Source organism: Mandrillus leucophaeus, unplaced genomic scaffold, assembly GCF_000951045.1.
Source record: "Mandrillus leucophaeus isolate KB7577 unplaced genomic scaffold, Mleu.le_1.0 Scaffold88, whole genome shotgun sequence".
Classification (NCBI taxonomy): domain Eukaryota; kingdom Metazoa; phylum Chordata; class Mammalia; order Primates; family Cercopithecidae; genus Mandrillus; species Mandrillus leucophaeus.
Window position 1 is genome coordinate 5,499,966 of NW_012109585.1, and position 15,768 is coordinate 5,515,733.

The 15,768-nt window shown below is 39.3% G+C and overlaps 1 protein-coding gene across 1 annotated transcript in view; it reads left to right on the forward strand.

Moving 5' to 3' along the window:
* AFF4 (AF4/FMR2 family, member 4) overlaps nucleotides 1-15,768 on the forward strand; it is a 71,964-nt gene that overhangs the window by 19,976 nt on the left and 36,220 nt on the right. Inside the window, exon 6 of the mRNA XM_011969303.1 lies at nucleotides 14,473-14,513. Coding sequence (XP_011824693.1) covers nucleotides 14,473-14,513 — 41 coding nt within the window. The remainder of the gene's footprint in view (nucleotides 1-14,472; nucleotides 14,514-15,768) is intronic.

Consider the following 15,768-nt stretch of genomic DNA (forward strand, 5'->3'; position numbering starts at 1 on the left):
AGTAGAGACGGGGTTTCACCGGGTTAGCCAGGATGGTCTCGATCTCCTGACCTCGTGATCCGCCCGTCTTGGCCTCCCAAAGTACTGGGATTACAGGCTTGAGCCACCATGCCCGGCCTATCTTGTAATTTTTCTAAATTTACTTAATTTTAATACCATTTTTGTAGATACCATGTTTCCTACTTAGACAGTCATTTCACCTGTGAATAAAGATGTTATGTTTGTTTCAAATGAATGCCTTATTTTATATTCTTGCTTTATTGCACTAGCTAGAATCTCTAGTATGATGTTGAATGCCAGTAGTGAGATCAGACATTCTTGCCTTATTTTTTACTATAGAGGAGAAAGTATCCAGTCTTTCATTATTAAGTGTGATGTTAGCTGTAGGCTTTTTGTGGATGTCATTTATTACATTAAGGAAATTCTTCTATTCCTCTTTGCCTAGGAGTTCTCATTAGGAATGAATTTTGAATTTTGTTGAATACTTTTTAAATCTATTGGAACGATCATAAGATTTTCCTGTTTTTATTTGTATTAATATGGTGAATAACATTGGTTAAATTTGGCTAGGCGTGGTGGTTCACGCCTGTAATCCCAGCATTTTGGGAGGCTGAGGGGGGCGGATCACCTGAGGTCAGGAGTTCGAGATGAGACTGACTAACATGGAGAAACCCCATCTCTACTGAAAATACAAAATTAGCTGGGCGTGGTGGCACTTGGCTGTAATCCCAGCTACTCGGGAAGCCAAGGCAGGAGAGTCGCTTGAACCCAGGAGGTAGAGGTTGCAGTGAGCCAAGATTGCACCATTGCAGTCCACTGGGCAACAAGAGCGAAACTCCATCTCAAAAAATAAAAATAAAAAACATTGGTTAAATTTTAAATGTTAAATCAATATTACATTCCTGATATAAACTCTACTTGGTCATGATGTATTTTTTTATAGTGCTGAAATTGATTTTAAAAGTTTTTTCTAATTTTTGCATCTGTATTCCTGGGCTATTTTGGTCTGTATTGTTCTGTTCTTACATCTGTAACCATAACAGGTCTGTTGTCTGATGCACACAGCAAGTCAATAACAGAGACACTGGGTTGCTGCAGAGAAGGAATTTAATTATAGGGCCTTCAAACAAAGAGATGAGAGGAAACCTCAAATCTGTCTTCCCAAGGAGTTGAGACCATGGCTTTTAAGGATTATGGAGTGGGCTGAAGTATTAAGATCATTGATTTGTCAAAGAATGCTGGGTGAAATCATGCGTTGGGAAGATGTACAAGCCGTATTCTCATGCTAATTCTGTTCCTCTGTGGGGATCTTTAAACTGGTTGGCTTCAGCTGTTCCACTGTGCTTAAGCAACTCTTGATTTTTAAAAAAAATTTTGTGGAAATGGTCTCATGATGTTGCCCACTCTGGTCTCAAACTCCTAACCTAAAGCAATCCTCCTGCCTAGGCCTCACAAAGCACTGGGTTGATAATCATGAGCTACTGAGACTGTCCTGCTTAAGCGACTCTTTTTTTTTTTTTTTTTTTTTGAGACAGCATCTCACTCTATCACCCAGGCTAGAGTACAGTGGCATGATATCAGCTCATTATCACCTCTGCTTCCCTAGCTAAAGTGATTCTCCCTGCCTCAGCCTCCCGAGTAGCTGGGATTACAGGTGCCCGCCACCACGCCCGGCTAATTTTTGTATTTTTTAGTAGAGACAGGGTTTCCCAGTGTTGCCCAGGGTGGTCCTGAACTCGTGATCCACCTGTCTCAGCCTCCCAAAGTGCTGGGGTTACAGATGTGAGCCACCACACCTAGCCTTAAGCAATTCTTAAACAAAAGCTTTAAGTTTCTAATTTCAGAAATTCTATCTGTAGGAACAATGGGGATGCCGATGGTCAGTATCTAGTGTTAGTGACTTTCTGTTACAAAGAAGTGAGTCAGCCAGGTGTGGTGGCTCACGTCTGTAATCCTAGCACTCTGGGAAGCTGAGGTGGGGGGATCACAAGGTCAGGAGTTCAAGACCAGCCTGGCCAATATGGTGAAACCCTGTCTCTACAAAAAATAGAAAAATTAGCCGAGCATGGTGGTAGGTGCCTGTAGTTCCCAGCTACCCAGGAGGCTGAGGCAGGAGAATCACTTGAACCCAGGAGGTGGAGGTTGCAGTGATCCGAGATCGTACCACTGCACTCCAGCCTGAGTGACAGAGCGAGACTCCATCTCAAAAAAAAAACCCAAAAAAACAAAAAAACAAAACAAGTGAGTTGAAGTGCAGTATAATTAATGCTTAATTATAATTGCATTTTTGTCCAGAATTCTGTTTAACCCTGTGAGAATGGTTTCATATCCTTGCCTTGTTTTGGTATCTGAGTAATGATGGCCTTATAGAATAGATTAGGAAATAATTGCTTCCCCTTCCATTTTCTGGAATAGTGTGCATAGAAATGGTATTTTTTCTTTCTTTCTTTCTTTCTTTTTTTTGAGACAGAGTCTTGCTCTGTCACCCAGGCGGGAGTGCAGTGGCGCAATCTTGGCTCACTGCAAGCTCCGCTTCCCGGGTTCATGCCATTCTCCTGCCTCAGCCTCCCGAGTAGCTGGGACTACAGGCGTGTGCCACCACACCTGGCTAGTTTTTTGTATTTTTAGTAGAGACGGGGTTTCACTGTGTTAGCCAGAATGGTCTCCATCTCCTGACCTCGTGATCCACCTGCCTCAGCCTCCCAAAGTGCTGGGATTACAGGCATGAGCCACTGTGCCTGGCCAGAAATGGTATTTTTTTCTTTAAGTGTTTGTTAGAATTTACCTCTGGATATAAGCTTTCTTTGTAAGATGGTTTTTAAGCAAAAATTAGACTACTTTAGTAGCTATAGGGCTACTCATGTTACCTGTTTCTCCTTGAATGATCTTTGGTTGTTTATATCTTTCAAGGAATTTGTCCATTTTATCTATGAATTATCAAAGTTAACAAATTGTTGTAAATTTTTTATAATATTCCCTTATACATTTAACATATTTTATTATGATAGGACTTATCTTATTACCTATTGTGGTAATTTGTTTTCTTGTCTTTTTCTTGAGTGCCCTGGCTAGAGATGGTCAGTTTTCTTGAGAACTGCTTTTTCTTTCTCTGTTGTTTTTGTTTTTTATTGCATTGATTTCCACCCTGATCTTTTACTTTTCTGCTTTTTTATGGTTTAATTTGTTCTTCTTCTTCTTGTTTTTTCTTTTGAGACGGAGTCTTGCTCTGTCACCCACGCTGGAGTACAGTGGTGTGATCTTGGCTCACTGCAGCCTCCACCTCCTGGGTTCAAACGATTCTCCTGCCTCAGTCTCCTGAGTAGCTGAGATTATAGACACATGCCACTGTGCCTGGCTAATTTTTGTATTTTTAGTAGAGACGGGGTTTCTCCATGATGGTCAGGCTGGTCTCAAACTCCTGACCTCATGATCTGCCTGCCTCAGCCTCCCAAAATGCTGGGATTACAGGTATGAGCCCCTGTGCCCGGCCTGCTCGTCTTTTTAACAGATTTCTTGAGGTGGAAGCTAAGGTCATATAATTGAGATTTTTCTTATTTTCTTGTTTTATTTATTTATTTATTTTTAGATGGATTCTCGCTCTGTTGCTCAAGCTGGAGTGCAGTGGCGTGATCTCAGCTCATTATAACCTCCACCTCCCGGGTTCAAAGGATTCTCCTGCCTCAGCCTCCCAAGTAGCTGGGATTATAAACATACACTACCATGCCTGACTAATTCTTGTATTTTTAGTAGAGACTGGGTTTCACCATGTTGGTCAGGCTGGTCTCAAACTCCTGGCCTCAAGCAATCCACTCACCTCGGCATCCCAAAGTTCTGGGATTACAGGCATGAGCCGCTGCATCCAGCCCTTATTTTCTAATACAGGATTTTATTGTAAAAACATCCCTCTAATACTTTATCTGCATGTCACAAAGTTTGATGTAGTTTTTTTTTTTTTTTTTAATTTCAGGATGGAGTCTTGTCCTCCCTAAGTGCTGGGATTACAGGTGTGAACCACCATACCCATTTTTATTCAGTTCAAAATACCTTTTGAGGGCCGGGTGCAGTGGCTCACGCCAGTTAATTCCAGCACTTTGGGAGGCCCAGGCTAGTGGATCACCTGAGGTCAGGAATTTGAGACCAGCCTGACCAACATGGCGGATCCCCATCTATACTAAAACTACAAAAGTTAGCTGGGTATGGTAGGGCGCACACCCGTAATTTCAGCTGCTCGGGAGGCTGAGGCGTGAGAATCGCTTGAACCTTGGTGGTGGAGGTTGCAGTGAGCTGAGATCAAGCCATTGTGCTCTGACCTGGGCAACAGAGCAAGACTCCATCTCCAAAAAGAAACAAACACACCTTTTAATTTCTTTCTTTCTTTCTTTTTTTTTTTCCAGACGGAATTTTGCTCTTGTCCTCTAGGCTGGAGTGCAGTGGGAGCAATCGCAGCTTATTGCAACCTCCGCCTTCTGGATTCAAGTGATTCTCCTGCCTCAGCCTCCCTAGGGGCTGGGATTATAGCCATGTGCCACCATGCCTGGCTAATTTTTGTGTTTTTAGTAGAGACGAGGTTTCACCATGTTGGCTAGGCTGGTCTTGAACTCCTAACCTGAAGTGATCTGCCCATCTCAGCCTCCCAAAGTGCTGGGGTTACAGGCATGAGCCTCCATGCCCGTCCTGATTTCTTGTTTTTTGGATTATTTCTAATTGTGTTGGTTCCCAAATATTTGGAGATTTTCTGCATATTTTCTGTTATTGATTTGTGATTTAATTCCATTGTGGTCATGAAGCATACATTGTATGAGGTTGAGACTTATTTCATGTCCCAGATTATTGTCTTTTTTTGCTAATGTTTTGTGTACACTTGAAAAGAATGTGTATTCCAGCCAGTGTGGTGGCACACGCTTGTAATCCCAACACTTTGGAAAGCTGAGGGGGGAGGATCCCTGGAGGCCAGAAGTTTGAGACCAGCCCGGGCAATAGCCAGACCTCATCTCTACCGAAAATTTAAAAATCAGCCGTGCACGGTCGTGGGCATCTGTAGTCCGAGCTACTCAGAAGGCTGAAACGGGAGGATTGCCTGAGCTCAAGAGGTCAAGGCTACAGTGAGCCATGATCATGCCACTGTACTCCAGCCTGGGTGACAGAGAAAGACCCTATCTCTGGAGTATCCTGTTTGGTCAAGTTGGCTTATAATTTTATACTAATCTTCTATATCCTTACTCATTTTAATTTTATTCTATCAATGATCTATTATTGAGAGTAGATTCCAACTTTAATTTTGGATTTGTATATATGTTCTTGCTTTGTTTCCTCATGCTTTCTCAGACTCTGTTTTTAGGTGCATAAACACTTAGGATTGTTACCTCTTAAGGAGTTGAGCCTTTGTTACTATGAAACAACCCCTTTTAAACCTGATAATATTCTTTGTGTAAAATTTACTTTGATATTAATAGGACCAGCTCCAACTTTCTTTTATTTAATGTTAGCATGGTATGCTTTTTTCCAGCCTTTTGCTTTTAACCTGTTTATGTTCTTATATTTAAAATGCATTTCTTGTAGGTAGTATATGATTTTGTTACGCTTTTTATATATAATCTGACACTCTGCTCTTTAGGGTGTTCAGACCACTTACATTTAATGTGATTATTGATACAATTGGGCTTAAATCTACTATCTTGCTTTTTGATTTCTGTTTGTCTCATCAGGCCTTTTTGTGTGTGTGTGTATATGTGTCAGTCTATCTTCAAGTGATTTTATACCTTCCTTTTCTACTGTATAAGACCCTATTGTCATTATACTTACATTTCTCCCCTCATAGAATCTGTATTGTTGTTGTTTATGTTTTACTTCCACATAAAGTATAAATGGCACAATATTGTTACTATTTTTTATTTAAACCATCTATTATCTTTTAGGCTGGATGCAAAGGTTCATACCTATAATCCTAGCACTTTGGGAGTCCGAGAAAGGAGGATCACTTGAGTCCAGGAGTTTGAGACCAGCCTTGGCAACATAGTGAGACCCTGTCTCTATAAAAAATAAAAAAATTATCTGAGTGTGGTCATACGTACCTGTGGTCCCAGCTGCTGAGGAGGCTGAGGTGGAAAAATAGCTTGAGCCCCAGAGGTCTTGGCACTCCAGTCTGGGTGGCAGTGAGACCCTGTCTCCAAATAAACAAACACACAGTTTGTTATCTTTACTTTTTTTTGAGACGGAGTCGTGCTCTGTCACTCAGACTGGAGTGCAGTGGTGCAGTCTTGGCTCACTGCAACCTCCACCTCCCTGATTCAAGCAATTCTCCTGCCTCAGCCTCCGGAGTAGCTGGGATTACAGGTGCCCGCCCCCACGCCCGGCTAATTTTTTTTTTTTTTTTTTGTATTTTTAGTGGAGACAATCTGGAACTCCTGACCTCAGGTGATCCACCCACCTCCACCTCCCAAAGTGCTGGGATTACAGGTGTGATCCACTGCACCTGGCCCATTTTACTATTATCTGGAGGACTTGAATATTTCTTTTAGTACTTTGAAAAAATCTTTATTTTGCCTTTCCTTTTTTATTTTTTAAAGTGTTTTTGCCAGCTATAGAATTCTAGGTTGAGGACCTTGCCCCCACTGTCTGCCAGCTTGCATTGTTTCTGATACGTACATTGTTGTCATTCTTTTCTTTGTTTATATGTAAAATGTCCTTTTTTTTGGGCTGCTTTTAAGTTTTTTTTTTAAATCATGCTTTTAATCTGTTCAGTTATGATATGTTCTGCTGTAGTTCTCTTTATCTTTCTCGTGCTTGGGGTTTGTTCAGCTTCTTGAAACTTTGGACTTATAGTTTCCATCAAATTTGAGAAACTGTTACTCACTTTTTTTTTTTTACCCTCTTCTCCCCTTTTCTCATCTTCTTCAAGGACTCCAATTACATGTATATTAGGCCCCTTAAAGTTGTCCCAGAGTTCACTAATGTTCTGTTCTTTCTTTTTTTTTTTTTCTTTTTTTTTTGGCGGGGGGCGGATCTTATATTGTATTGCTCCGTTTTGGATGGTTTGTATTGCTGTGTCTTCAGGTTCACTAATCTGTTGTTCTGTGATGTCTAATCTGCTATTACACATTTAATATATATTTTTATGTTAGACATGTTTTTATAAAAATTTGATAATGCTTATATATTTATTAATTAAACAGATACTTATTAACTTCTATGTTCCTGGCATGAGATTTGACAATTTGTTCTTTATTAATGACAAAGAGTTTTAGTAGAAAGATGAGGGTAAAAGACTAGTTGTACTAGGCTCAAAAGATACCAGAGTAAGTGTCTTTTGAAGCATTTACTGTAAAAAGGAACAGAGAATGTGGTACCAAGAACTGTATGGTCTTAGTATGTCAGGGGAGTGTTTTTATAAGATGAAGATATTTTGTTATTTTTATAATGCTGATAGTTTAGTAGAAAGGGAAAAACAAATGATCCATGGGAAAGAGAGGAGGTGACCTTAGGAGATCTTCACAAGAGCAATTAAGATTCAGTGTCCACGTAGAGGAGAGTAGCTTTAGAATAGAGCACCACTACTTCATTGGCACCAGAGGGAAGCAGAGAATATGGGTATAGTTAGGGATAGCTTGGGAGATTTTCCAGTGATAGTTTGGAGAATATTAAAGATTTTGATTGCCTTTGCACTTATTCACCATGTTTGGAACAACCTCCAGCAGTGTTCTTGACACTGGAGATAGAACACTGTATAATTTAAATGTTCTTACTCTAAGATGGGTATTTAAAGAACATAGGAAAATGCTGTGCCAATACTTTGAATAGTTCTGGCACAAAGTAGCTGTTCAATGAATGTTTGTTAACTGAATTTGGATATATATACTCAAGTAACAGTGTTTAGATTTTGGTGTTTGTGAGACACCTCAGCTACTGACTGACTGTCGCTAAGGTGGGTTGCTTCTTACTGATAGCTTATCTCATTCTCCGAATTTAAGTTGGTGCAACTTCATGTGTAATATAGCTAAAAGCTCTGTGTGATACTTTAATAGGTACTTACTCTCCATGTGCACTAGCTATATGTACCAAGTTCAATGAGAGGACTGAGAAAGGAGAAAGTTGTTATATCTAGGGAATTTGGGTTTAGCATCCTACAAGAGGTGACACCAATTAGAGTTTAAAGGAGAAGTAGAGGAGTGTTAGCAAGATGTGGGAAGATAAGGAACACATCAGAAAACACTTTACACCATTGATGAGTCTGAAAGAGCACTTCACAGGTGGCAAATGGTGCTAAGTTTAGGATCATTTTGGGGAGCTGGTTTAGTGTATTCATCTCTCTCCTTGGATTGGTCCCATTTAAAAACAAAAACAATTCAATCCCTCTGTTCCATGTGATTCCTCAGTCATTCCTTTGGTTTAGAACAAAACTTACTAAATATTGATTCATATTTGCTATTTTTCCCTGGTATTTTGCTGGGTGCTATAAGGAAGTGTGAAACAAGAAATGTGTTTTGCCTATACCAAATATTTGCTTGTAGAAAGCAGGACTACAAAAGAAAGCAATAGGAATTATTTATTAGTGTTTAATTGGATGTGTAGTTGTGTGCATCACACTTAGACATACGTTGTCTTCTCTTTGTATTCTGTTCTTTACTTAGAACCTCTTTACCTAGGTGCTTCACAAATCTTTATCTTATCATCTCCTCTTCCCCGTCTCCTTCCCTCTTTTTCTTGCCCTTCCACATGCCACCACTGTTGATACGGTGGCTGCTTTAACAGGAATTACAAAAAGGGACCCAGGACAAGGCAAGAGTAATGGTACAAGTGCAGTTTATGCACAGTTGCAGTATTGGAACAATGATGTTAAAGCCAGAAATGTCTGGAACTGTGGAATATCTTCAACTCGGTTATAGAATCATGTTCTGTACAATATATTCTGTAATGAAATGAGGAATGAATCTGAATATTTTTTACACTAACATAGAAGTTGTTTCGTGATATCAGTTATCCGACTTAAAAATGAGTTAGACACCTCTCTCTTTTTATCTCTCTCACACACAGACACACACACATACACACACACACGCATACCACCACCAAATATGCTATATGTGTCTTTTCATAATGTATTTTTAAAAAAATAATTAAACCCCCCTCTCTCTTCAGAGTAAAGATGATGTTGGCCGAGCGTGGTGGCTCACACCTGTAATCCCAGCACTTTGGGAGGCCGAGGCGGCTGGATCACCTGAGATCAGGAGTTCAAGACCAGCCTGGCCACCATGGTGAAACCCCATCTCTACTAAAAATACAAAACTTAGCTGTGTGTGGTGACATGCATCTATAATCCCAGCTACTTAGGAGGCTGAGGCTGGAGAATCACTTGCGCCCATGAGACGGAGTTTGCAGTGAGCAGAGATCACGCCATTGCACTCTAGCCTGGGCAACAAGTATGAAACATCCTATAGGAGTATGAAACTCCGTCTCAAAAAAAAAAAAAAATGATGTTTTAACAATGAATGAAGTAACTGCTTCCCTAAAAAATATACTTGAGTGGCTGGGCACGGTGGCTTACGCTTATAATCCCAGCACTTTGGGAGGCCAAGATGGGTGGATCACAAGGTCAGGAGTTCGAGACCGGCCTGGCCAACACAGTGAAACCCTGTCTCTACTAAAAATACAATAATTAACTGGGCTTGGTGGTGGGTGCCTGTAATCCCAGCTACTTGGGAGGCTGAGGCAGGAGAATCGCTTAAATCTGGGAGCTGGAGGTGGCAGTGAGCCAAAATCACGCCACTGCACTCCAGCCTGGGTGACAGAAGTAGATTCTGTCTCAAAAAAATATATATATATATGTGTGTGTGTGTGTATCTATAGTGTATAGATATATATACAAGTGTATATACACACACACACACACACACACACACACACACGAGCTAGGAAAATAACACTTAAAAAATAATATTGTCGTCGTTTATGTATTTTTAGTTTTTTGTTACCAAAAACCACAGTTCTAATGTGCAAACTTTAAAGAGCTGAAAAAAATTGCTATTCAGTGGTTTTAACCTATTTGCTAAAAAGATTAAAATGCAACCTTCTAATTTATTTTCCTAAATGATTTACACCAGGGAACATGGAAATCTAATTCAATAGAATCCTTTACATAATTAATGTATAGGGCTGAAATTTTGTTACTGTGATTTAATAAACATAGTATTTCTTCCAAGAGTATAACTATATCTTTGTGGCATCTAATGAAACCAGATATCAAAAGTAAGTCCATCTTAGTGTCATACCTTTGAAGCATTATATTTTTGTGTGTTAGAAAGGTTTTGTTGTCTTTCGTAAATATAATTTAAAAATTACTCTAAAAATGGTATTTAATTTTTGTTATGCCTTTAAAATTACAGTATTTATACATAAGTAGTAATGCATATTCTATACATATTTTGAAGATACAAATGGAAAAATTTCTTAGTAATGGAGTATATGATTAAAAAAAAAGCTTGAAGACAAACTTTCAGCTGTAGTTACCTCCTACTGATACTACTCCAGTAACCTCATTTTGTATCCTTAACTCCATTCTAGCTTTCTTAAAGCTGTTATCCACTTAGTAGGTGAGATGGTCTTCACTATATGCAGATGTAGTTGTGTAACTCTCCTACTTAATAAGCTACACACACACAGATCTTTAATATGGTCTATAAGGTCTGTAAACCGTGTGATCTAGCATTTTAGGTCTTCAGTCTCATGTCTCACCACTCTTCCACCTTTACTTTTTCCTCTCTGTGGGCTGCCTTTAAGTTCCTTGTACCAGCCATGGTCTTCCCTTTAAGCTGGACTTGACACATGTTTCCTCTCTCCCTGCAGCACTTAGCCTATCTCTTCCTTTCCCAGTTTATTTCCTATATATCCTTCAAATTTCAGTCTGAATGGCAGTTCCTTAGGGAAGCCTTTACTCATCTTCCTGGCTAGATCATACACATAGACACACACACGCACACACGCACACAGGTACACATGCATGCACAGTTACAAACTCTTAATATAATTCTGTGTATTTGCCCTTCATTGTATTTATTACAGTTGCCATTTTACTTGGATTTGTGTGAGTGCTTGCAAAGGTAGTCATTACTGACATTCAAATAGGGGTTAAGCTCCTTGAGGGCAGGGCCCTTGTCAGTTTTTGCTTATTGTTTTCTCAGTGCTTTGATACACGGTTAAGTGTGATGCCAGAGAGTTTGGGTTTCATCCCTAGGAAAAAACAAAAAGTCATCGGAGGTTCTGCGAAAAATAGGAGAGCAGTGATGACGCATACTAAGACTTGGGCTGTAGAAGGGTAAATTGGAGGCTATAGTTGAGTAAAGAAAAGAGACTAGAGCTAGGAAGATCCATTAGAAGGCCATTGTAGGTAAAAAAGATGAGGACCTAAAGTCTTTCCAGTTCAGACAGTCTTGCCTTTGGTGGGTGTTTAAGAGACAGAATCCAGTAGTGTTTGGGGACCTGCTGACTATTGTCAGATATAAGACAAAGAAATCAGAGATTATTTGGAATATGGGGCTATTAACTTTTAGGCCATTTATCAAGTAAATGAATATAAGACAATAAACAATTCAAGGGGTTAATACATCTTCATTTTATTTTATTTTTATTATTTGTACAGATAGGATCTTGGTATGTTGCCCAGGCTAGTCTTGAACTCCTGGCCTCAAGTGATCCTCACTGCTTAGCCTCCCAAAGTATTGGGATTACATGCGTAAGCCACGACACCCATCCTGGAATCTTCATTTTAAACAAAAGTCACAAAAGTGACCTCTTGCCCACTGCTCTATTTACAGTTTTTTAACAGCAGTACTGAGATGTGATTCACTTACCATGTAATTCACCCACTTCAAGTGTAGAGTTCAGTAGTTTTGAGTTTGTAAATCATCAACTCAAAAAGAAACTGTACCCTTTAACTGTTTTCCCCTTTTCCGTCTATCTTCCTTCCTAGCCTTAAGCAACCACTAATCTCCTCTATGTCTATAATTTCCCTGTTCTAAACATTTTATATAAATAGAATAACGTAGTATATGGTCTTTTGTGACAAGATTCTTTCACTTAACATTATGTTTTCAAGATTCACCTAAGTTGTAGCATGTAACAGTACTTCATTCCTTTTTATGTCCAAATAATACTCCAGTATATGAATATATATCACATTTTGTGTATACGTTTATCAGCCGATGGACGTTTATCAGCCGATGGACATTAGAGTTGTTTCCACACTTTGGCCATTATGAATAATGTTGCTATAAACACTTATATAGAAGTGTTTGTGTGGACTTACGTTTACATTTTGTTTGGTTATATACCTAACAGTGGAATGGCTGGGTCATGTGGTAATTCTGTGTTAACTTATTTGAGGAACTGCCAGAATGTTTCCAAAGCAGCTGTACCATTTCACATTCTCACCAGGGTTCTGATTTCTCCACATCCTTGTCAACACTTGTTACATTTGTCTTTTTGATTCTAGTCATCCTAGTGGGTGAGAAGTAGTATCTCATTGTAGGTTTGATTTGTATTTCCGTGATGACGGGTGTGAGACATCTTTTCATCTGCTTATTGGCCATTTATATGTCTTCCTTGGGTAAATGTTTATTCAGGCCCTTTTCCTGTTTTTTAATTGGATTGTCTTGTTATTGAATTGTAAGAGCTCTTTATAGTATATTGTGGATACCAGCCCCCTATCAGATACATCATTTGCAAATATTTTCTCCCATTCTGTGAGTTGTCTTTTCACTTTTTTGATAGCAGCCTTTGAAGCACAGAAGTTCTTAATTTTGATTAAGTCCAGTTTATCTTGCCAAATCCCAGGTCATTTAGATTTGGCATTGTGGTTTTTTCCTAAGGATTTTATAGCTCTAGCTTTTACATTTATAGGTCTTTGGTCCATTTTGGGTTTTTTTTTTTTTTTAAATGATGTAATATAAAGTCCCAGCTTTATTTTGCCCATGGCTATTCAGTTCCCCCAGCACCATTGTTAAAAAGACTATTCTTTCCCATATAATGGTCTTGGCATCCTCTTGGAAAATCCGTTGAGTACAGAAAGAGGTTTTTAATGTTTTTTTAACAGCAAAACTATATTGTTCTTTCACAGACAGTTCTGTAACTAAAGGAAGAGTATGCTTATTTTTAAGTAGGCTTTTAGGAATATTTGTGTAATTTTAGTGCTATGTCTTGTACCCAGATTTAATTTTGAGAAATGCATAGATTGCACACATGGAACAGCTGTTCTGGTCATGAAAATTGAGTTTGGAAAGCCATATTTCACTGAGGGTGACATTTTGACTTCTTTTTATTGCCACTTGCTGAGTGCCAGACACTATGCTGTTACAAGGCTTACATGGAAGTAAATGACCATCTGTTCCTCATGTTGCTAATGTATATAAAATATTGGGAGCAGGGAGAAGGAGGGATTAAAATGACATGGAAATATCCATATGGGTTTTTTTAGTCCATAAAAGTGGTATGCTTTTCTTTTTTTGAGATGGAGTCTCGCGCTGTTGCCAGGCTGGAGTGCAGTGGTGTGATCTCGGCTCACTGCGACCTCCGCTTCCCAGGTTCAAGCAGTTCTCCTGCCTCAGCCTCCCGAGTAGCTGGGACTACAGGTGCACGCCACCATGCCCAGCTAATTTTTGTATTTTTCGTAGAGACGGGGTTTCACCGTGTTAGCCAGGATGGTCTTAATCACCTGACCTCATGATCCACCAGCCTCGGCCTCCCAAAAAAGTGGTATACTTATAATGGATAAACGTATACAGCTATTTTTACTTAGTACACTGTCTTCAGTATTACCTTTAGTTTTAAATGAAGTGTTTTCTTAAGACCAAGAATTTTAAATTGAATTTATTTATTTATTTATTTATTTATTTTTTATTTATTTATTTTTTTTGAGACGGAGTCTCGCTCTGTGTCCCAGGCTCGAGTGCAGTGGCCGGATCTCAGCTCACTGCAAGCTCCGCCTCCCAGGTTTACGCCATTTTCCTGCCTCATCCTCCCGAGTAGCTGGGACTACAGGCACCCGCCACCTCGCCCGGCTAGTTTTTTGTATTTTTTAGTAGAGACGGGGTTTCACCGTGTTAGCCAGGATAGTCTTGATCTCCTGACCTCGTGATCCGCCCGTCTCGGCCTCCCAAAGTGCTGGGATTACAGGCTTGAGCCACCGCGTCCAGCCAAAAATTATTTATTTTATAAAGGGCTCTAAATAGGGATATGATTACAGTGGATGCTGCTGAAAGAATTGAATGATAAAGAATTTAGGTGGCTTAATGCTTTTTGTATTAGACTCTGGGAAAGTCCATTATTGATCACAAAATTGCCAAGGCTGATCAGACAGGATCATTGCATTCTTTCTGTGCTTTTTCAAGTACTTGAAGTGTTTTTATGTAATTTAAGCATTTTTCATGAATTAACCTTTCTTTTTTAGTGTCACTTTGTATAATTTTATGTTCCTTTTCTTAGGAATCTCAGCAGTCCAATTTTGGCCCTGGAGAACAAAGTGAGTATTTCTTTTCCTCTTGGTTTTCAAATTAAGCTATTTATTGAACATTCAATTTTCATGGTCACACCATATGTAACTTTAGTAATACCTTTACATGTCATATCCTTTTTCATTTTTCTTTTTTTTTTTTTTCTGGAATGTAGTGGTGTGGTTGTAGCTCACTGCAGCCTCGATCTCCAGGGTTCAAGTGATCCTTCTGCCTCAGCCTCCTGAGTAGCTGGGACTATGGGCACATGCCACTATGCCTGGCTGATTTTTTAAATTTTAATAGAACAGGGTCTCACTATGTTGCCCAGGCTGGTCTCGAACTCCTAAGCTCAAGTGATGCACCTGCCCCGTCTCCCAAAGTGTTGGGATTACTGGTGTGAGCCACCATGACCTGGTATTCTAATTTTTTTTATGATCTAATGAGTGGGGATCGAGCTGAAAAATTGTTATTCTTTAAAAATTCAGGAACTGCAGGTCATTGGAGATCAAAATACACTACTTTTATTAAGCATTTGAACTAACAGTTCATGAATACAATTTGATGGGCACCTCGTAAACTGAAGTGTCATTCTTCTTTCTTTTAACTTCCTTTATGAAAGTACTTGGTTCCATGATGGTAAAACTCCACACAAGAAGGGGTCATTTTATTTAGCTGACCATGGCTCTTTTCTTGTTATATTTGTACAGTCCCTGTTTATTCCTCCTTGGTTTTCTGATCTGGGTAGAAAGTCTGCTGCCTGCTGTACCCTCACCTTCACCCTTACTCTCTTGGCCTGTCAGAAGAATTTCTGGGGAAGATGGTCATAGGGAATTCAAATATGGTCCCAAGAGATTGTGGTTGTGTAGATTGAGGGAACCATTGCAAATGTCTGGGCTTCACCGTATACCTCTGTAACAAAACAGGTATTCTTTTTGCCAAGAGCAGTAACTTCTTAATTAAGGTAGATTTATACTAGTCATAAGGTATTTTGGAAATGAAAATGGGGAACTTTTTGATCCTTAATTTATCTTCAGTGATCTTAATGCAGAGATAAAACTAGAAGAATACCTCTTTTGATGTTACGCTTTCTTTGTATATCAATTTCTTAGTTCCACCTTAAAGGCTGTAGCTACAGGAAAAAGGGATCTGACATTGTTGATATGCAGAAAATGTTAAAATGCAGAAAATAGCTAACTATAGGCCAGAAAATTTACATTTTCTCTCTTCTTTTTATTTCCTTTTTTTCTCAGCTTGTTTTCCCTAGTCATCTTCTTTTTTTTTTTTTTTT